General features: G+C 55.8%; 1 protein-coding gene and 1 long non-coding RNA gene across 4 annotated transcripts in view; one reads left to right on the forward strand and one right to left on the reverse strand.

The window, feature by feature from the left end:
* Positions 1 to 21,639, forward strand: part of LOC112657499 (uncharacterized) — a 30,534-nt gene that overhangs the window by 5,813 nt on the left and 3,082 nt on the right. The window contains exons 3-4 of one of the 2 annotated variants that reach the window (XR_004817873.2): positions 19,817 to 19,925; positions 20,531 to 21,581. This is a non-coding gene — a long non-coding RNA (uncharacterized LOC112657499). The remainder of the gene's footprint in view (positions 1 to 19,816; positions 19,926 to 20,530; positions 21,582 to 21,639) is intronic. The other variant, XR_007412666.1, reaches the window with a different exon arrangement.
* Positions 2,826 to 21,639, reverse strand: part of ZFHX2 (zinc finger homeobox 2) — a 31,637-nt gene continuing 12,823 nt past the window's right edge. For both annotated transcript variants that reach the window (XM_025443531.3, XM_025443530.3), the window contains exons 2-10: positions 14,587 to 16,676; positions 13,896 to 14,413; positions 13,137 to 13,377; positions 11,749 to 11,823; positions 11,284 to 11,342; positions 9,483 to 9,683; positions 8,959 to 9,085; positions 5,314 to 8,790; positions 2,826 to 5,056 (exon numbers count right to left, since the gene is read on the reverse strand). In XM_025443531.3, the coding sequence (XP_025299316.1) occupies positions 4,077 to 5,056; positions 5,314 to 8,790; positions 8,959 to 9,085; positions 9,483 to 9,683; positions 11,284 to 11,342; positions 11,749 to 11,823; positions 13,137 to 13,377; positions 13,896 to 14,413; positions 14,587 to 16,627 (7,719 nt within the window). In that variant the 5' untranslated portion in view covers positions 16,628 to 16,676 and the 3' untranslated portion in view covers positions 2,826 to 4,076. The remainder of the gene's footprint in view (positions 5,057 to 5,313; positions 8,791 to 8,958; positions 9,086 to 9,482; positions 9,684 to 11,283; positions 11,343 to 11,748; positions 11,824 to 13,136; positions 13,378 to 13,895; positions 14,414 to 14,586; positions 16,677 to 21,639) is intronic.

The raw sequence follows: 21,639 nt of genomic DNA on the forward strand, positions 1-21,639 counted from the left end.
GATTACAACATTAGGTCACCCTTCCTGACTGTGGTTACATTTCCCCTGTTTATCAGTTCTCCCCTACTATTGTATGTGGAGAAAATGAGGATGTTCTGGAGGCTGGTGGTACTTATGGGAAGTGTAGGTGACGGGACTGGGGGCCTGTCCCTTGTACTTCTGTGCAGACGGGACCCATCCTTGCTGGCATGTGTGTATCCCTATAGCTCACTCTGGGTGCTTCTGCTGCAGTTTCTGACACTGTGCATGCTTGTTTCATTGGTACAGTTATATTCACAGAACTCTGTGTTTCAGGTGTGAGTTTCTGTACAGAGATGAATGATTGGATGAGGAAATGTGCCTTAACACAACCAAGCTGCTGGAGGTTTGGGGAATTGATGATCTGATCTATAAGCCCTATGACTGGCTTAGGGACAGATAGAAGGAATTAAGCAGATGGGTGCTATTGGGCCTGGAATAGTTGGCTTTCTTGGTTCTTGGACATGCTTCTGCAAATTACACTCCCGAGACTAGAGGGTTGAGAGAAAAGGGTTTCTTTTGCTGGCCCTACTACAGACTCTACCCCATTCGGCTGCTGCAGCTTCAGATTTTCTCATATTCTTCCAGAAGACTGAGTTTTGTTCCTAGTTGAGAATGGGGTACCTGGAGCCATCCCCACACGGATTCTGGTTTGGAGCAAAAACAGCCAAACTCACCTCCACCTCCTGTCCCTTGGTACTGATCCTAGCAGTCAGTAGGCTAGACCAGAATTTGGGTGCCTTAGGGCATGTCAGAAACCCTAGGTCTTTACCCCAGGCTGTGGAAGACCAATCCTAGGGGCCATGGATACAAACTCACTTTAGGGTTGAGGTGGGGCCTGTACTACAAGATCGGTGTTGATGTGCCAGGCATTGAAGTTGGGTCTACTACTCCCCAGGGAAAGCAACACAGTTTATCCAGGGGGACCTGGTGTTCACCTCTAGTTAGCATTCTGCATAGAGGCTGATGACCTGGCCCTCCTTCCCACAGAACGTCCCACTGCACATCTCTGAAGCGGGAGCGTTGCTGCTGGGGACCTCTGGTCTGAAATGGGGTTAAGGAGGAAGACTTCCAGCCACTGGAAACATGGAATGGCAAACCTAACTTCACAATCAGCCAGACTCTTGTCTTTCAAATTACAGGGCTCCTATAATGACAGTGGCTTAGAGGCAGCTCCTGTCTCCATTTACGCAGTGTCTCTAGACCAGGGTGTCCTGCTGTAGGGGAATATGCTGGAGGGCAAGAGGAGGAGGAGGGATTTCTAACTATATTAACTCCAGGTAAAAATGTTCACAGTTCAAACTAAAGCCAACCTGTCCTGGTTGTGAACTCCTAAAAATGCACACCACCACACCTCTAATCATCCCATACCAGGTGTATGCCACGGTTTTCTTTAAAATGTTTCCTCTTCTTCTCCTCTCTTCTTTTCTAATTTTGTTTTCAACTTTTATATACAAAGTCACATTCCCTGAAAGCAGAGTGAAACGCTTCTTTCCCCTGACACATGCTGCTAAGAAAAATAGTTTTATACACAGAATTTCAATAGGAAAAGGATAGGAAAGGAGGGACACAGGAGATGCTGAGAGGCGGGAAGGGGGCAGCCAGAGCAAGACCGTGGTAGGGCCTGCATTTATAACAGGGTCACTGGAATGATTAATCTCACCCCACCTCAGTTTGCTCGAGTTGGGACTTGTAATTTTAGAAATGGATTGGATTGGAAGTGAGAATCACAGGACATGTGGGCACTAGGGACTTGGCCCCCTCTCCCCTCCCAGCTATTCGGCACATAAGCCACTGCTTTGGTATGAACTTGTTCACAGGGCAGAGTGACAGGCCAGGAAGTAGAAATCCCAAGGCTGACTGAACTTGTGTGCGTAAATTAAATGGATGCTGGTAGTGCAAGAAGCCCAAAGGGAGAAAGTTTACAGGGAGAATACCTCGAGGGGAGGTCCTGGGCCAGGGCAGTAGCAGGAACTATCTGGAGGACTGGAAGTTTTTGCAGGCTTTTCTTTGCTGAAATAAAACACCTGCTTTTCCACCGTGTACCACTTTAGCTGGACTCGGGTTAGCAGTTAATGCCTGATGCTGGCAGAAACAATGAGGTTAGAGGTGGGGGGACTCTCTTTTAGCTCATCCTTCTTGTTGGTTTCCCTTGGTGATAGCACCCTGTCAGAGATTCACCTTGTGCTTTGTGCTTCCATCATTGCCTTGCCTGCCCACCCCCTCAGCTGTCCTCAGCTCCAGAGTTCTGTGGGCCTCCTGGAAAGCCTGACTCCTTTTGGCAGTCCCCACAGCAGCTGCTGCTGGCCAGTGGGAAGAAGGGTGAGGGCAGAGGATGAGGAGGAAGAACACAGGTGGGGAACAAGGGTCCCGCAAAGGCAAGGATTTCAAGTGACAAAAAAATGTGAAGGGGCCCCTAGACACAGAAATAGAAGTAGGGGTTTGTGAAAGAAGCAAATGAGAGGACACAGCGGCTAGCTGCACTAAAGGGAAGCATCGCCAAGGTCCAGAAACCACACTGTACTGTCCACCCCTTTCTTCCTGGGACCACCAACATATTGGACAACACTGACTTTTCTAACTAGCGGCTGGGAACAAAGGGGTGTTCTGGTAAGTACTCAACTCAGGGGGCAAAGGGAGGTCTCTCCCCAGTCCCCAGGCTCTTCTCCCCATTACTAGCCTCTGACACTGGGCATGGCCAGGGCCAGACTTCATAGCTTTCTGTGTTGAGCATCACTGTACCCTTGCAAGGACTTAAAGCCATTTGGTCTTCCAAAGACTAGTGATTTAAAGAAACCCTTAATGCAGGGGTGGGGGGGGGGGGGGGACACAAACAGGAAAGCAAAAACAAAAACACTTGTTTGATGGGAGAGTTTGCAGTTTTTTTTTCTGTATTTTCCAAGTTTATGTTTTACTTTAGTTCATTCCTCTGTCTCCATCTCTCTCCCATGCACATGTGCGCACGTACTTTCTCTCTCTCTCTCTCTCTCTCTCTCGCTTGTTTTTTTTCTCTTTTTCTTTTCTTTTTTTTTTTTTTTTTGGTTGTGTGTGTGTGTTTCAGTTTTTTTTAAGAACTTTGGATTTGCCGCTGGTGGGCAGCGCCGGTCCCAGAGGCTGGACCCTCCACATGGCAGGGCTGGGACAAGGGGCAGGCCCACGGCTGCTGAGAGGATCTCTGTGTTTAAAGCCTTTGAGAATAAGTTACTGCAGTTCCCAGGGTGCAGGGTGGGGGTTGGCAGAGGGGTTCCTGGCGGCGGCTTCCCCTAGAGTCCAGGCCGCAGGGGCTCATCAGGCGAGGAGAGGGTTAGGAGGGAGGAGTGTGGGGAGAGTGGGCTGTGAGCACTTCTCCCACCTGCCAACCTCCAGTTTGGTTAGTTTTGTGGGCTCCCTGCCCATCCCAGGCTCCAACCTTGGAAGCCAACTGGGTATTTGGAAAGTTTGGGAGCTGTGTGGTGCTCTAGACAAGGGGGTAGGGAGAGAAGGAGGAATAGCAAAGTTTGTTTTCCTTCCCCCTTCTTTGTCTTGGGTTTTCTTTTTCCTTTCTTTTCTTTCTTTCTTTCTTTTTCTTTTCTTTCTTTTTTTTTTTTTTTTTTTTTTTTTTTTTGTGTTTCCTCAGTCAGTGGAACAGCATGGGATAACATATACTTATGTGTTTGCAGGGGTTGACCATGTCGGGGGGTGACTGGGAATCCAGTGGGGATAAGGTTGTAGGAAGATGGACTCGAGGATAGATCTCATGTGTGGTGGGCAGGGCAGAGATGAGTGGACCATCAACATGACAAGATGGGTGTGTGTCTGTAAAGACGTAGGGCAAGGAGCCGCAGAGAATCAGTGTGTGTCTAGGGGCTGGGGTGGCGGGGTAAGGAAGGTGCAGGGAGGAGGCAGGACTCTGCTGGAGGTGGGGTATGTGAAGCCCACTGAGGGTGGGAGTTGAAAGATTCCTGTGAGGTGGGCGGAGCCGAGGTTGGGGTGAGGGATCTGAGCTCCCACCAAACACCCCTTGGGGTAAGGGAGGGAGCCCTGAGGCCCTCCTCTCTCCCCCATCTTGGTTTATCTGTTTATAAAGCTAGAAGTGTAGAGGTAGTAGTAGTTTTTGGGTTGGAGTCCGTGTGAGGTAATCTTGCTTCCTCTTTGGCAAAAGCCACAGCAGCCGTGGCAGCAGTGGTGGCATTGGTGACGGTGATGGGTGGGCCCCCTGGGGGTGGGGCCGCCTTGCGCCTGTGAGCCGAGGAGCGCAGGTGAGAGGCCAGGGCTTCATGCCCACTCAGCAGCACCTCACATGCCAGGCAATGGTAGGTGCAGATGGGCACCCGCAGTGGAGGAGGCACAGAACCTCCAGAGCCCCGCCCAAAGAAGCAAAAGGATCTCTGGTGAGCAGTGGCTGGGGCCTCCCCATCAAATGCCATCTTGCACTGGCGGCACAAATAGCGGTGGGTCACATCCACGGTGGAGATGCCAGTACTGCCTGACAGCAGCTCGTCAGCCTCCCCGGGCTCCCCCTCCCCTGGAGCAGCCAGTTCAGGAGGCTTTGGAGGCGCTGTGGCTGTGGGCTCATGGGGCTGGGGGGGTGGCTGGAGGAGGGCGTTGGGGAGCAGTCCGATGAGGGTCTGAGGTATCACAGGGTTCATGGGAAATAGCCCCTTCTTCATGCCATAGAGCTGCTGGAAGTAGGCCCCCTGCAACTGGGGGCCAAAGACAGCTGGTGGTGTGGCTCCCCCTGCAGGGGGCAATGGGAAGGGCAGGAATTGGCCCCCCAAGAGGGCTGGGACGGTAGCCTTCAGTGCTTTGAGGTTCTTGAGGGCATCAGTGGAGGAGTTGGTGGGGGCTGCGACTGGCTTGCGCTCACCGGAGACCTTGTCCCCAGAGGGCTCAGTAGGGGGACCTGGGGCAGGATCAATGGTGCCTGCTGTGGAGGTGTTAGTTTGCTCGGGCACAGGTCTCTGAGGTAAGGGGCAGCCTGGGCCAGCAGTCTGGACCACTGTAGAAGCAGGCAGAACTGATGTGGTGAGGCCGAGGAGGCCAGAGGAGGCTGCAGGGCCTAGGAAGATGGAAGGAGTGATGAAGGATTAGCTACCTCCTGGCCTGTCATCATTCCTGCTATAGGCCACATCCAGCCACACCCTCACCCACTCCCACCACCTAGATGCCATGCACCCTTCCCTCCCTTCTCTCCCCAGAGACTGGAACTAAGGAAGGCCATAGGAGGCTGGAGGTGGGAAGAGTCAAGGAGGAAAAAGAGGGGCACATCATTAGAGATGCTCTCTGAAGCCCAACCCCTCCCAACTTCCCACTCACCTGAACTGAAAGGAGCTAAGCTGCCCAGCGGGGCCTGGGCCAGAGCTGGGCCAGACAAGAGGACCGGGGCCAGGCGAGGCAGGGCCGGGGCAGCCCCGAGGGGCATAGAGGCAGATGTGGTGGCAGGTGGGGCCTTGGGAGCCGGGGGTGCCTCAGGTGCTGGGGCCAAGTCATAGCACTTGCTTTCACTCTTCAGCTGTGCTCGGACTGCCTCTTTGAGTTTGGCCAGGTGCTGGCGTGAAAAGAGGTGGCCTCGGCAGGAGACATAGAAATCATACTTGACATCACAGTAGGGACAGTCGGTGCGCTGGGCTCCCAAGGGGCCCTCACTGCCGCCCCCAGCCCCACCAACTGCTGCCCCCTGCAGTTTGGCCTTCTTTTCCTTGGCACGAGCATTCTGGAACCAGACTTGGATGACTCTCTTGGGCAGCCCAATCTCCTCCCCCAGCACCTCACATTCCTGCATCGTCGGGGTACGGTAGGCTTCATAGCAGGCTTTCATGATCTTCAACTGCAGGCTGCTCATCTGGGTCCGATAGCGCCGCTGCCCCATTCCGTCTGGAACCCCGGCCCCACTTCCCATTCCTCCACTGCTTCCTCCAGCCCCAGGGGACTCTGGTTCGGCCAGACTGGAAGCAGATGAATCGCTGAGATCTCCTGCAGATGGACTGCAAGCCTCGCTCTCTGGAGATGCTTTAGATGGTTCTTCTGCACCCTCTTCCTCACTGGGTGGAGGGGGAGGTGGGAGAGGTAGAGGTGGCTCTGGTGTTGGGGCAGTGGCCTCTTTCCCAGGTGGTAGAAAAGGCAGGGGACCAGCAGCAGGGGTGACAGGGGGGTAGGGAAAAGCAGGTGCTTCTCGCTTTGGGGCCTCCCTTCCAGTCCCATCATCTACCTTGCCCAACAAGAGGTTGAACTTGGGGAAGGCTGCAGGGGCAGATGTGATTGGGGGCTTGACTGCTGGATTGGGCACCACTGCCCCAGGGGTGCTTCGAAATTGGCCTTTCCTTTCCCGGGCCCTGGTGTTCTGGAACCAGACCTGCACCACTCGCTTTTTGAGGCCCACCTCCTCAGAGATGCAGTCGAGCATCTTGCGTGTCGGGTTGGAGTCTTGCATGTACCAACGGTACAGGATCTCCAGCTGCTCTGGCAAGATGGTGGTGCGCAAGCGCTTGTCCTTGGGGGGCTCCCCCTCCCCTCCACCCCCTGCTTCACTGCCTGTGGGGGACAGGCTGCCCTCCTCCTGCTTCCGTTTGAGTGGCGGCCCTGGCACTGGCAGAGTGCCTGCCACCAGGGGGCTTCGCTCTCCAAACACCAGCAAGGGCAGATCTAGGAGGTGAGGGGCAGTGCTGGGTTGCACAGATGGCAGGAAGTGTAGCCTCCGGTGACTGGCCAGGAGGTCTTGGTTAGGGAAAGACATGGCACACTGGTCACAAGTGTGGACTGGGGAAGGCGAGGGAGGGGCCCTCCCTTCAGGGTCTTTGCCTCCTGGCTTTGTTGCCTCTGCTTGGCTCAACTCTTCCCTGTCTGGGGGTCCTGGTGATGGACCCTCAGGCCCTGTCAGGGGTTCCAGGCTCTGTTCCTCCTCTGCATCCTCCTCCTCTACCTCTTCCTCCTCTTCCCCTCGCTCTGCCTCTTCCTCCTCCTCTTCAGGGGGCCGGTCATCATAGCATTTCTTGAGGTGCCGTACCAACTCGAAAACACAGGAGAATGTGGCATGGCAGCGCCTGCAGCCAGAGGCTCCCCCGTTGCCACCTCCGGTTGGCACAGGCCCACCCTCAATGGCATTTTTACGTGCTTTCTGGCGGGCATTCTGGAACCATACCACCACCACACGGCTGGCCAGGCCCAAGAGACTTGCGAGCCGCTCCACCTCTCCATCCTTGGGGTAGGCACTGGTCTCAAAGAAAGACTGCAGGGCTTGGGTCTGGAACTCTGTGAACTTGGTTCTGGAGAACCTGCGGCCTGCAGGCACTAGGGGAGGCAGATTCCCTCTGGAACTTTCTTCCTCCTCTGGGGGCCAGCGTCCTGCTCGGCTTCGCTCCTCAGAGGGACGGGTACTCCCGGTCTCAGGCTCTGGGACCAGGAAGGGAGGGCCCAGCTGGGGAGCTGGTGAATCCAGGGACCCATCAGGAGGTTTGGGGGGTTCTGCAGGGGGTGGGTATAGACTATCATAGCTCTTTCGAAACTGAGCAGCATAACGGCTCAGGGCCTCAAAGGGCAGAAATCGGCGGTGGACGTGCTCTTCATGTGTCTTGAGGATAAGCATATTGGAGAAGAGTTTCCCACAGGCCCCACAGGCCAGCTTGTCCCCACCCCCCAGGGCCTCTGGTGGGGGTGGGGTTGGAGGAGGGGGTACAGCCTGCTTTCCTTCGTTGTACTGGATCACCAGTTCAAAGCCAAAGTTTTCTAGAAGGGCTTTGGCAGCAGTGCGGGCTGCTTCGTTGGGCATTGAGTTGGGGGGGGAGGTGGGCCCTGTCTCATTCCCCTCCTCTGCCATGGGGGGCCGCTCCCATTCCTGCTCAGCCAGCTCAGTCTTGGGGGGTGGGGGAGGGGGAGGAGGCGTGGCAGCTGGCAGGGACAGCAGGGGTGCAGGCCCAGCCAGTGCCAGCTTAGGCCCCACCTTGAGGTCATGGAGGTAGAAGGGCAGGAGCAGCTGTTGCTGCTGGAGCTTAAGCAGTGATTCGGGCACCAGAGGGAAGGGGGGCAAGACTGGTGGGGTGAAGAGAGGGGCTGGGAATCGGTGCAGGTCCAAGGGGGGTGGAGGTGGTGACAGGAAGGGCAACCCAGATATGAAGCCACCAGGGTCAGGGCCCTTCTTCTCAGTGCCCACCTCCCCCTCAGTCTCGCCTTCTTTGGGCTCTTCTTGGCCACGCTCTGGCCCCTCGGCCTTGGTGTCAGTCTTGGTCCCCCGAGAGCGAGTCTGGTGCAGAACTGAACGCATGTGGATCTCCAGGGTGGAACTCTGGTTGTAGGACACTCGGCAGACCGTGCACTTAAAGGGCTTGTCTGTGGCAGCGGCGGCAGGAGGTGCAGCACCTGCCTCTCCTCGGGCAGGGCCGGACGGGTCAATGGCAGCCTTCTTCATCTTGTGCAGGTGGGAGACAGAGTTGTAATGGACCAGGAGGATATTCTTCTGCGTGAAGGACTCCTTACACACGGTGCATTTATAGGGCCGGGCAGGGTCAAGAAACTTGTCCAGGGCAAAGTTGGTGGTCTTCCGATAGGTCAGAGGGTGGCGAGAATCAGCTGGGGCTGGCTCCACAGGCCGGGGCTCTCCAACACCCCCCTCTTCCTCCTCAGCCACGGCAGGTGGAGGGGCCATTTCTTCTGCTGAGGCCTCAGGCCGAGGGGCTGGAGATGAGGCTGGAGATGGGGATTGATCAGGGCTTCCCAGGAGCTTATCTGTGGTCTCGGCTGACAGTGGGGGAGGCTCAGGAAGAGGATCAGGACTGGCTTCTGGGGTCAGGTGAGGGCCTTCTGAAGGAGAGACAAGGGTGCCCTGAGAAGGGAACTTTGAAGTCAGACCCCACCCACTCAATATCTAGGGCACTCAATCCTTGCCTCAGGTGTCTTCAGATCCTCCCACTCTGTGGAGCCCAAATGCCCTTTCCTGTCACTTGGCAGGTTTGCTGTCCCTCTTCTTACCTGTTCCCTGTTCTCTGCTGGACACAGGCTCTGGCTCAGGAGCAGGGGGCTCTGGGGCATCCCCCAGTGGGCACAGAGTGGGCCCAGGCAGCACTTTGGTCGTAAAGGTCATCTCTACCGTTGTGGCCTGTAAGGGAAGAAAGTCCTGTGACGTCCCTGCACTGCCCATGCCCAGCCCATTTCCAGGGCTCCAACCTCCTCCTGGACACCCCGTCCCCCAATTCTGCTTTTCTCGAGATGAGAGGGCCCCGGCTGTTGCTGAACAGCTCTTGTTAGGACCTTGTATAAATGCAGGAGATGCTCAGCTCCCTCTCTGGCAAGCAGAGGCAGCCAGGCAAGATCTGCTAAGGCTCCCCCCAACTCTAAAACCCCTTCAAACCTGGGAAGTGTGGTTTCCTCACCACTACCCTCCCTGTTTCCCCGCCCCCCCAAACACATACACACCTGGACACCTTCCCTCTTCTTCCCCTCCTACCTGACCCAAACGTGCCTCCTGGCTGGGTCCTCAGCCAACCATTACTCACCACAAGCAGCAGCTTCTCCACACACTCAGGCACCACGTTGTGAAGGTGGCTAAGGTGGAAGTGCAGGGCAGGCCGGCCCACCAGCTGCTCCTGGCACAGCGGACACCTGTACTTGGGCTGCACTGCATGCTGGGAGAATGCATGAGCCCTCACCTGGTCGGGCTCTGGGCTCAGGAAGCTGCAGTATGGACAGCAGAACACCTGGGGGTACATGAGTGGTGGAGGAAGTGTCAGGGCGGGGGGGACCCACCATCACCCAGCCCTGTGTTCTTGAACATATCACCACCCCCCACTCCCAATTTAGGGGGAGTGAGCCTCAAATGAAGGCATCAAGGCATCAGCATGGATCTAGCCAGAGGCAAGAAGCTGGCTCCTTCCTCATTTCCCTTAGTTTGGGGGCAAAGACCAGGGCTATACTTCCCTGTGCCTTCCTTCCTTCTGTGTCAGCCCTCTCCCTCCATTCTGGCCTCTGGCTTTCCTGTCTCTGCCTGGCTCACTTCTCCAGCTAACAGTATGGCCCCGTACCTACCTCCCCCCATTGAGTTTTCTTACCCACCCCCACTCTGTGAAATGGCTCCCCCAGCCCTCTGCACATCTGGATCCAGAGGCTCCATCCCTGCCCATTCTGCCTCTCTGATGTCTCTAACCTGAGGGTGTCCTAAAGAGGGGCCCTCCCTACCTGTCTGCTCAGAAGCCAGCTCATTCTCCCAGAGGTTTAGCAGCTTCCACTTTCTTTTCCTTGTCCCCTTCTTAATTTAAACAAACACCACAGCTCCCCCAGCAGCCCAGGAAAATTCTGGCCTGGCTCTGCCCAAGCAATCCTGCCCATACCTCCAGAGACGTGGGGCCAAGGGAAGGCCCTGTCTTCCAGCCTGCAGCTGGGCTCCCTGGCTCCCTTCCTCTCCTGCATCTGGTGCCCCTGGTCCAGGCCCCGTGTATTGGGGAGAGAATGGCCAGAAAGGAAAGGCATCCAGATGCTTACTTTAATGCTCTTACCCCAGGAGCAGACATCTGGACTTGATCTGCAGGAGGGAGCAGGAGTGAAGAGGGCCTGGCCAGCACTACTGTCTGTGGGAATGCAGTAATAGTACACACCAAGGTCCCATTTGGAGAGCTGTGAGAGGCAGCAGGGTGCCTCCAGACCCAGGCTGGGAGTTTACTCAGAATCAGCATTTTCAGGCCACAGAGCTAAACCATCCAGGAGGTGTCTGGACCAGGCAGAGGCCTGAGGCCGGGAGACTCAGAGAGCTACAGGGTTTGCTATCTGGGACAGTCATCTGGGCTGGGGCCTCTACCCTCAGGAAGGAGGAGCCTGATGCTTCCCTGCAAGAGATGAGAGATCTCCTTCTGTAGATGGCCATCCATGTCTAGTTGTCTTTCTGCTCCTGACAGGAACAGAGAGCTGGGCTAGCAGCTAGTCTTGTGGTTTGGGCTTTGTCTCTTCATTCCTTCATCTGTGTCTTTCCTCCTCCACCTGCTTTCAGCCTTTCCTACCTCCATATATCGTCCGTCTTGCCCTGTCCCTCGTCTGGCCCTCCCCTGTCTTCTCCCTCTGTGCTCCAGCCCTGGAGCCGGCTCCACATCCTGTGTGGTGCTGAACACATAACTGGCCCTAGGTGGCCTTTCTCAATGTGGTGTTCTGAGATAAGTCACAAGCCTGACAAAATTAGGTCTACCTTTAGTCCGAAATCTGTGTGCAAAGCTCTACCGATTAGAACTTTAGGCTTTAGAATGTGAACAGATCTCAGCAACACCAGACCCCACCACCACCCCAGCTTTCCCCAGTTATCCCAGTTCTGACCGTGGTCTGGCTGGCACTGTCTCCTGGCAGGCCAGGCTTGTTCTCTGCCTCTTCAGAAGCTGAAAGGAGAGAAGATTAAAGAGACTCTGACAGCCCTCCCTTGTACTTTGCAGACCCCTAGCCCTTAAGATGACCTGATTTGTAGCAGAGAGCTTCCAGGGTCGGGGTTGGGCTCTGAGGAAAGGGGAAAAGGCGGGAAAGGACAAAGCTGTACTCAGTACAGGGAGAGGAGGCCCAGCAGAGCTGACCCCAGGTTAGCAGGATGGCCAGATGTGAGCCTTCCGTGGCTTCCCCTCCTATCCCTCTGGTGAGCCCTTTCTTGCTGCAGTTTGGCTCCCTGCGCCCAGGAGGCCTTGCTGGCTGTCTGGATTATTGCTGCATCCCATGTGCATCTCAGAATGTATGAGGATGGGGCAGGGACAGGGAGCAAGGATGGAGAGAAAATGGACTAGAAGAGCAACTCACCCAATTGTTCTGTTTTGTTCTGAGCATCTTTTTCAGGGGTGGGCAGTTCAGCTAAGTGGGTGACAGGAACCTTCCCTGTTTAGGATGGAGGGAGAGTCAGCTTAAAAGAGTGAAGCATCAGGAAAGGGAGGACAGAGGGCAGAGGAAGCAGGACAAGAAGCCAGGAGGAGAAGATGGATGGATGAGCCAATAGGCTGGAGAGGACAAAAAGCTGCCAAAAATAAATAGAGGCTGATGGAGAAATGATAGGGCTTGAACTGGGCAGGCCAAAGAGGTCATCTTTGTGAGCCCAGCCCCCCATCATTTCAAGATGAGGAAACAAGTGTGGCTGTAGGGAGCAGAGACGGGGCCAACTCAGCTCCCCCTCTTGACTGGTCCTGGAAGCAGGGAGCCCAGAAACATAAAGGGAGGGGCACTGAAGAAGAAAGGTGAGGTGGAAGGGAAGCAGGTGTGGTGGGCAGGAGGTGGCAGGTCTAGCTGGAAGAGGAGATTACCACTCAAGTAAGAATTGACAGATGTGTAGGAATTTATTTTCGGTGGCAGCCTAATTAAAGTGTTAAAGTTCCTTAACTCCATTCAGCCCTGCGCCAGGATCATTAGCTATTGATCTGGGCCCCTCCGGCACTTAACTCCAGCCAGCATATTGGCAATTCAATTAGCACCAGTCAATGCTGCCTGTTCCTGGTTCCTGCTGCCCGCGCCCTCACCCTTGCCCACCGCCGGCCCCTACTAAGCCCGGATGCCCGTGCCCACCTCTGACAGCCCCTTCCAGGCTCTTCTCCTGCACCCTCTGGATCAATGGCGCCTGGCTGGCTGTTCCCGGTCTCTGCTGGTACGATGGTACAACCTCAGCTGCCTAAGGGGGACCCTAAGCCCAGCCTTTGGGCTGAAGACCTCCTAGGAGACAGGAAGAGGCTGGGGAGCTCGTCAAAGGCTTCCTCTCTTTACTGCCTTTGGGCCAGGCCCACAGCTTCCATCTCCTTCCCACACGCCCTGGCCCAGCAAGAAGTGGATTCCATTCTTCTGTTTTTCTATTTCTTCTCTTTCCTGACCCGCTCCTGCCATCCCTAACACCTAGTGTTGCTGGGACGGTGGTCACCATTCAGAATCACTGGGTGATTCCTCCTCACCTCCCTTCCTGTCCTCTGCTCGCCCCCCAGCAAAGCTCCTGCCCTTCTCTGCCTCCTCCCTCCAAAAGCCTCTTGCTTCCCCTTTCACTGGGCAGCCCTGCTGTTCCCCAAGTCCAGTTTTATCACCCTTCACAGCTGGCTCCTTTCCACTTGCACTCGACTGCCCACAGACCTGTTTCTCCTCACCGGTATCACCTTCTCACCAGCCCCAGCTCCCGCACCTGCTGCCCGCCCCTCGCCCCATCCCCTCTTCCTCACCGGGAGTCCGGAGCTGCCCATGGCTGAAGCTCAGGATGCTCTGCAGAGCCGAGAGCCCTTCCTCGGCTGCGGGGCCACTCTGCAGCAGCTGCAGACGCCGCTGGGCCTGGGCGTCGCGGTGGGCCGGTGCGCGCAGGTGCTGCAGCACAGCCAGGCGGGAGGGCGTCTCCCACGCACACAGCAGGCAGCGGAACAGCCCCAGCTGGGCCCCGGCCGCAGCCCCCTCCATCTCCAGCAGAAACTGGAAGTGTGGGAAGAGGCTGCTCAGGCCAGAAGGGACAGACCCCTCTAGATCTCAGGGGCCCCTTCTGCCCCCCCAAGGGAGCCTGACCAGCAGTACCCCCTCCCTACCCATCTCTTTTCCCTCCTCTGGCCACCTGAGTATTACTTTTTCTCTCCCATCTCCTTCTTTTCCTCCTACCAATTTTGGATTTGTCCCTAGTAGGTGAATGGAATCTGGTTCCATCCTCTTCAACACGTGACAAGGTGGCCTGAGCAGACACCACACTCCCCCCCCGACACCATTCAGTCCCAAACACCAGAAAAGCTGAATAAAGTCCTGGATCCACTCTTGTCTGTCTCCAAAAAGTTGATTATCCTGGTACATATGTGCCATTTTATCCAGTCCTGCCACCCTGGGTCTCCCCATCGCTCTCCCACTCGCTGTCTCGGTCCATGCCCATGCCCTTCTCTTCTCTTTGCCCAGGGACCCTGTGCTGTGCCCCCTCAAGTGCTAGGCTCTCCCTGCCCCACTCTCACCTTATAGATCTGGCTATTTTCTTCGTGGGCTGCACCCCGGGCATGCAGCTGCATCTTCTCCTTGCTGTTGGACTCAAAGTCACAGATGTTGCAGCGCAGGTGCAGTGGGGGGACAGAGCCGTAAGGAGCCCCATCTCCCAGGGGCACCGGGGAGGGAGAGCCCATGGCCCCACCCCCCTCCCTCAGGTGGGCTGCCAGCTGGTACTTTTGAGCATGTTTGTCAGTCTTGAGGTGAAGCTGAAAGTTGGCCTTGAGCTGGGTGCCATAGCAGCAGAGCTTGCAACGATGGGTGTCACCAGCCACCTCCTTCCATTCGGCCTCCGGGAGGCTTCGGCCCATGCTGCAGTGGTAGAGCAGCAGCTCCAGGTTGTCTGTGCTGAAGGCCTGGCACACTAGGCAGCGGAACACCTTCAGGGATGGGCTGTCATCTGGAGGCGGTGAGGTGGGTAGGCTGTCGGACAAGGAGCCCAGGAGCTGACTCTGAGGCAGGTGGGTGTCCGGGGAGAGGCTGCCAGGGGCTGGGGGACAGAGACAGATTAGTGGCCCAAGGGAGGGAAGGGGCAGGGGGGCAAATGAGGATAGTACTGAGGGAGCTGGGGTTACCAAGCTGGCCCTTGGGAAGCAGCAGGGACTCCAGTTTGGCCAGGGGGCAGGGAGGAGGGGAAACAGGTACAGAGCCCAGGCTGCTTACCGGGTGGGGGAAACTTGCGAGCAGGTGCTCCGAGGTGGTGGAAGCCGTTGAGGAGCAGCTGGGCATCCAGGGGCTTGTCTGGCCTTAGCCCGGGGCCAGGCAAGGGAGCCTGAGGCTGCCCTAGGGCCTGCGGCCCAAAGTACTGGAAGAGTTCAGGGGGTGGGGTGGCGGCAGCTCCTGCTTGGGGAGGGGGGCCTGGCCCCACCAGCCCAGGTGGCAGGCCCAGCGGCAGCCCCTGGTGCAGCATGAGGACGTTCTGCATGTGCTTCTCAGAGGTCATGTGGATGCGCAGGTTGCGGGAGATGTTGGTCTCATAGCTGCACACCTTGCACTGCCAGGACGATTTGGTTTTAGGCTCCTTGTCCCCGGCAGAGGGTGGGAGTGGTGCCTCTGGGGGACTACCCTGGCCTCCTGGGCCCGCCTGGAAGCCCTGTAGGTTGGCCAGGTGCTTGTCTGACTGCATGTGGATGCTGAGGTTGCCCTTGGTGGTGGTGGAGTAGTTGCAAACGTCGCAGCGGTAGGGCTTGTAACCGCAGTTGTAGCTCTCCCCCCGGGCCAGGCGTGGGTGGGCGCCCCCTGCACTGCAGTAGCTGCAGTGGCTGTTGCTCTCCGGGTGCTTTTCCCGCATGTGCACATCCAGGGTCTGCTGGTACTTGTAGTGCCAGTTGCACTTGGGACACTTGAGTGTCTTGCAGGAGTTGCGAGAGTGTAACAGAGACATGTGGCTGGACAGACTGAGGCTCTGGAAGGCTGCAGGGGCTGGGGTATAGTCTTCAGCTAGGCGGTAGGCCTGCGGTGGGTCGCTGGGGTCTTCCGGGGAGCCAACTGCAGCAGGGAGAGTGCTGCCCTCCTTGGAGGCAGGTGAGCTTTGGTTGAGTGGGGGACAGAGCCCTCCATCCTCTTCTTGCCCCTCGGGGAACCAATCTGGCCCTGCCTCACCTGCTGCCATTGGCGATTCTTTGGCTTCGGTTGGGCTGGGGTCCCAGGTGGTGGGGGTTGTGGGCGGGGAGGGTGGGCTAAGGGCCATGACTTCTTCCGTAGGCAGGACAAGAGTCTGGGCTTCTGACTCCAGGGGCCCATCCTCAGGCTGGGCTACATTTGCCTCTGTGTTCACTGTGTTGCCATTGTTGAGGGGGATTTCTAAAAGGGGCTGAGCAGGTGGTTTTGGTTCCAGAAAGCTTAAGAGGGCCAAGCAGCCCTCATCTCCTGCCTGGAGCACAGCTGGGTTATCGGGCAGGCCCAGGTGTTGAACAGGGGCTAGCTTCACCCCATGAGACTGTGTGTGACCCACAAAAGCCTGGGGCCTGCTGAAACCCAGGCGGCATAGGAGGCAGAGCCAGAAGAGTGCCCCGTGGTCTCCTCCCCTGCTCCCCATAGGGCCATCTTTGGGATCTCCGGGCGGGTTTGGAGCCAGCTGGTAACTCCAGAAGGCTCCATCCCTTCCCTCACAGGTGGCCGGAGATGGCGCTGAGGTATCATGGGACAGAATTTGGTCAGAAGTGCTAAAGCCTTGGATTGGGTCAAAGCCATGTTGGATGTGAAGGGCAGTGAGGAGTGCAGGGGGTGGGTGGGCAAGGACGGGCAAGCCGGGCTCTTCCTTGATTCCCACCTTGCCCCAGGGGAAGCCCTTTGGTAACAGCAGTTCACTGCCACCTGACAGGGACAGCTTGGCCACTAGGTAGGCCTCACCATCAGCTGTGAAGAACAAATGGTTGCTTAGGTCCACGGGAGGGAGCCCTCCTCCTTTTTCCTGCTCCTTGTCCTCTTGTACTCCTAGGTCCTTTGGTGAGAAGCCACCACAGCCAGGCTCTTCTCGGGGCTCCCCAATCTCCTTTGGTGGGACGAGGCCACAGCCTGACTCCAGGGCCTGTCCCCCTGGCTCTGAGGGCCTCATGCTCTCAGAGGTGGAGGGGGCAGCAGGGGGATCTTTGGTGACAGGATCAGCGGGGGTGCTGGGGAAGGTGTCCAGAGGCGGGGAGGGGGCATCGTGCCCAGGGGGAGTGGCAGTGCCAATGGTCGAGGATGAGTTAAGGGAAGCCATGGCAGACGGAGGAGTGCCGGGGGTTCATTTCAGCGTGACAGCCGGTACCCTGTGGGGGAAATGTGGAGAAAGCGGGGCTGTGAGGTTGCAGGAGAGACACCCAGCCAGGCAGTTGACTCTCCAGATACTCCGGCCCCACTCGTTTCTTCCCTGAGCACCAGACTCAGGTACCTGTTTGCCAACTTGAAGCTTCACTTTAGTGCTAACGGTCATCAAAATTAACACGTCCAAAATCAGAACTCTCAATTTCTCCCCTGAACTTGTTCCTCCCCTCTTTCCTATCTCAAAAACTGGTACCGCCATTAGGCTAAAAACCTAAGAGTTTCATCTTGCCCCCACCCATACGCAACTGGACAGCAATCTCTCAGATACCTGTCCTGTCCCTCCATGAGCCAGCATGGTCCAAGCCACTGACCTCCCCAAACCAGTGCGACAACTCTAGGTGACCTCTGCTTCCACCACTGCCCCTATAGCCCAGTCTCCTATTCAGCAGCCAGAATGAGCTTCCATTTAATTCTCAATTATGAGAAATGCCAGACCTATATAAAAGTAGACCAAATACTATAAGGAAACCCCTTTGTACCTATCGCTCAGCTTCAACAGCCACCACCACAGGCTGGCCTTGTTCCATCTATATCTTTACCCACTTTCCCTTTTCCTATATTGTTTTAAAGCACATTTCAGGGAGCGCCCAGGTGGCTCAGTAGGTTAAGTGTCTGCCTTTGGTTCAGGTCATGATCCCAGGGTCCTCCTGGGATCCTCCTGCTCAGCCGGGAGCCTGGTCCTCCCTCTCCTGCTCTCTATAGCTATCTGTCTCTCACAAATAAATAAATACAATCTTTTAAAAAATAAACCATATTACAAGTATCATAAAGAAGCATCTTTTAAAATATAAATTGCACTACATTCTGCTTAGAACCCATGCATAGTTTCTCACTGCACTGTGAATAAGATCCAAACTCATCCCTAATCTACAAAAGGATCTAACCCATCTGTCACCTGCCTACTTCTGACACAGCTTAATACCCTCCACCCTGCCTGGCTGGCTCCCTCCAGCCCATGGCTGTCTTTCTGTTCCTCAAACACACCAAGTTCATTCCCACCTTAGGGCCTTGTCTAAGCTGAACAGCTTACTCTATCTAACAGTAAGCCTCTTCCCTAAACCTCTGCATAGTGGCTCCTTCTCATTCAGGTCTCTGCTTAAATATCACCTCTCCCACAGGCCTTCCCTTCCTACTGAGGCTGACTTGCCCTGGGGGTTGTTACTTTCTTCAGAGATTTAGCACTACACCAGGTATTTCCTCATTTACTTATTTCTCCCTTCTAGAGGGTAAGTTCCAGGGGAGCAGGAACTTTGCTTTATTACCCTATCATTAGCACCAAGAAAGATGCCTGCCACATAGTCAATACATTATCTGTTGAATGAACTCTAGGAAAGACCCTCAGATTTTCCACTCGCTGAAGGAGTAATCAAGGTCTTCTAGCCAGAGAGGCAACAGTGAATTTCCACTGGTCTGCAGGCACTGTGCTGCTCTCACAGTGCCCTCCAGATCATCCATCTCTGGTCACAACATGTGGAATAGGTGGGGGCTTCCCTGGCCAGCTGGAAGACAACAGCTTCTATGTGATTAGTCTCCTTCTCCCCAAAGAGATAAAAAAGAAAAAAAAAAAAAGTAATAGTAATAATATTATTAAAAGCTAGTCAGATACATATACCATGGTCCTGGCACAGTGCTAAATGTTTTCATTAATAATCTCATTTAACCTAACAACAACCTTATTTTACAGACGAGGCAGCCAAAGATAGGTTGAGTGAGCTGCTGACAGGTCCAAGGAGGTGAAACTGCAGAAAGATTGGTGGGACATAGGGACCTGGGCTCCTCCATCTACTTGGGTCGTCTTTCAGACCCAGTACAGACCAAATGAGCCACCAAAGGTCTAACAGTAAGGATTCCCCTGCTCCCTCTAGCTGACTAGAAGCACCGGGCCTCCCCCGCTGCTCCCAACCTTTTTACCTTGATTATTGCACCTCCCCGCCCTGCCCTCACCCAACTCACCAATTTCCCAGACTTCACCATCCCATACTTCTCCCAATGTCCCAAGTGGCCTGCATCCTCCCCAGTTCTTAATATCAGCCAATCTGTCATGTTTAAACCTTCAGCCCTCAGCCCAGTGCTTCCGGGAAGGGATAGGGCCACCTCTAACCCTCACTTTCAGATTCTTCCGTTAGGAATGGGTCTTCAGTCTGGCCCCACCTAGTGCCCACTTCCCCCCCTCCTCCTGGGGGGGCTAGCCAGGCGTGAAGTCGGAGCCATTAAGGAGCTCCTCGAGGGGCTGGATCAGCATGCTAATGAAATGCAAATCAGCACCTGGGCGAGAGGTGGGGGTCTGGGGTGGGGGGCGGTGGGAGAGGTAGTTGGAGAATCAAGAGGGAAGTAAAGGAATTATGATGGAGGGATTATCCTAGATAACCAGAAAGCAGAAGCCGGACACTGTCTGAGGATGGTGTGCCTCCTACGAATCCCTGGGGGTAGGGAACAGGCGCGCTGGCGCACGAGGGTCTGACAGTCCACTGTTATCTCCACGGTGAGGGCCCGCCATCCTTTCACTGCCCTACCTGGTGGGAAGAACTGAGGCTGGGCCAGAGGGGCTTCTCCCGGCCATGTAGGGCTGACCTGGGTGGTGCTCTGTTCCCCTGAGGCCACTGCGCCCACATCACATCAATCAACTACTTCCTCCTGGCTCCTGACTCACAACTCCAGATCAAACTTAACAGGAGGTGCTAGGAAGACCTAAGCCCCAAATCCTCTCTCGAAAGCTTTTACTTCCCAGGCCTGGAAAAAGCCCCTGCTGATTGCTAGCTGGAAACCAAAGGAGTTCAGCTTTGGGCTAGCTTGTGGGTGAGACCCAGACAGCCGAGGGGAGGTTGGCAGCTGTTTAAAATTGCAAATCTCCTCCCCACCTCCCCCTCCTCCTCTACAGGAAAGAATTTCAATTGCAAATTTGTCTCTGCCTCAGTGCACCCCCTCCCTACTCACGGCCCCCACTCCACGCTTCTCCCCTCCTATTTATTACAAACCTTTAACCACAGCAATTAGTTTTTCACCTCCCCCCCCCTCATTCTTTTCTTCCTTCCTTCTCTGGGTCGGTGTCCCTCTCCTTGCCCTTCCTATCTGGAACTGTTTGCAGCTCTTGCTGGAGATGATGCAGAACCAGATGACAGACCAAAAAGTCACCCTCCACCTACCATCCCGAGGCTAAGAGTCCTGTTCACCCTGATGCGACTGCCATTCCTCCTGTACGTCCAGGCTTTCCGTAAGGGCGTCTCCTCTCCCTTGGGGCACATCCTAGATGTGGGGAAGGGGACAAGGCGACCCTCAAGGGCCCTGGCATTCCGCCTCTGGGGAAGAGAGGGAGGGGGGGACGAGTGGGGGACAGTCACAGAAAAGGTGGCAGCAAGAGCTGGGGCCCAGGAGGAGAGGGGTTAGGGGAGACAGCAGGCAGTGGCGCTGGTGTGATTAGAGCGGAGATTGATGTGAAGGGGCGCCACAGACGGCAGAGAGAGTCAATAAAACGAGAGGATCACATTAGAGGCGACAGAGAGAGCTTTAAATTACAAGGCTGCTGCCACCGAGGGGGATGGGAGGAGGCAGGCCTGGAGCCAAGGGAGGGTGGAGAGTTCTGAGGGTGTAGTCATCCCCGGAGATGAATTTTCCAGCTCCAAAATGGCCCTCAGTCTCCAGAGCTCCCCTGCTGCCCCTTCATTCCCTTTTCCTCCCTAATGCTTCCTTTCCTCACAGGGGGAGGAGAGGAAGGGGAAGAGAAAGGGGAGAGAAAGCAAAGGATAAATAGAAGAGTTGCTTTTTTTTTTTTTTTTTCCTATTGCCCTCTTCCTCCTTCCAGGGCCGCGTGCCTCGTTACTGCTCAGGATGAGAAGGGAAGGCTGAAGTGCTACTTTCAAAGCTCAGCCAGGGAGGAGTTGCCCCACAAACGTCATCACTGAACGGCAAATATTCTTCCACGGGAGGGGGGCAGAAAGACTCCGTAAATAGCCGGCCAAGAACTCCTTCCGGATGTGCGCTCTCGTTTGGGTGAGGGGAGCAAACACACCGACAGTACTTAGAGCAGGAAGAGGCCAGGGAGCCAGGAGGCTCCAAGACAAGACAGCGGGACCGAGAGCCACCGAGAAAGATGTTCTGGGATGGACCAAAGGGCTTGGATGTGAAGTTATGCACATCGGGAAAGGTGGGCTCTGAGACCCCGCAAGACCGAGAACACAGTGAGACCTGGGACCAGAGAAGTACAGGAGCCAAAGGAGCAAGGGCAAAGAAAGGACCAGAGGAAAGAGGCCCGAGGGGGAGAGACTCTGCCCCTCACCGGGTAGGAATTAGGGCATGGGTTCAGGTTGGCCTGTGGGAGCCCGGGCAGACCAGGACCACTCTTGGGCAGCGCCCCCTCCCGGCCCCAGCCCGCGGCGAGAGGAGAAACACTACTGCTCCCTAGTGGTCACAGGAGGAACACCATCGAGGAGAAGAAAGGCCGGGCGCGGGTAGGGGTGGGATGACAGGCCGCCTTTCTCTTCCCGGGCTCCCTTCCTCGTACCAAAAAGCAAAACCCCACTCCCTTCTTTTCTCCAAACCTAAGGACGAGGCAAAGACTTTCCCAGGAAAGTCGGCCAGAGGGCATCAGCACAATCGCCTAAAACTTACATGCAATGATTTCCACATCAGAGCCCTCCAAACACTGTTGCCCTAAACTTTTCCAAATGTTGTATCTAACCTCTTTCCCTTATTAAAGTCAAATTTTAGGGTCTTTCCTCTCCCTGAAACTCCTGCTTACAACACTGCTGCTCTCTTCCACACTCTGCCCTGGCCTCTCTCCCCTTTTTGTCTCAACCTGTTGCCTTCAAGAGGCCATGGAAGAGAGGGTCTTGAAGAGGAAAAGGAAAGATGGAGTGAGTGCCCTGGCCGGGGGGTGGGGGGTGGGGGGTGGGGGTGGGGAACGGGACTGTT

Source organism: Canis lupus, chromosome 8, assembly GCF_003254725.2.
Source record: "Canis lupus dingo isolate Sandy chromosome 8, ASM325472v2, whole genome shotgun sequence".
Taxonomy (NCBI): Eukaryota; Metazoa; Chordata; class Mammalia; order Carnivora; family Canidae; genus Canis; species Canis lupus.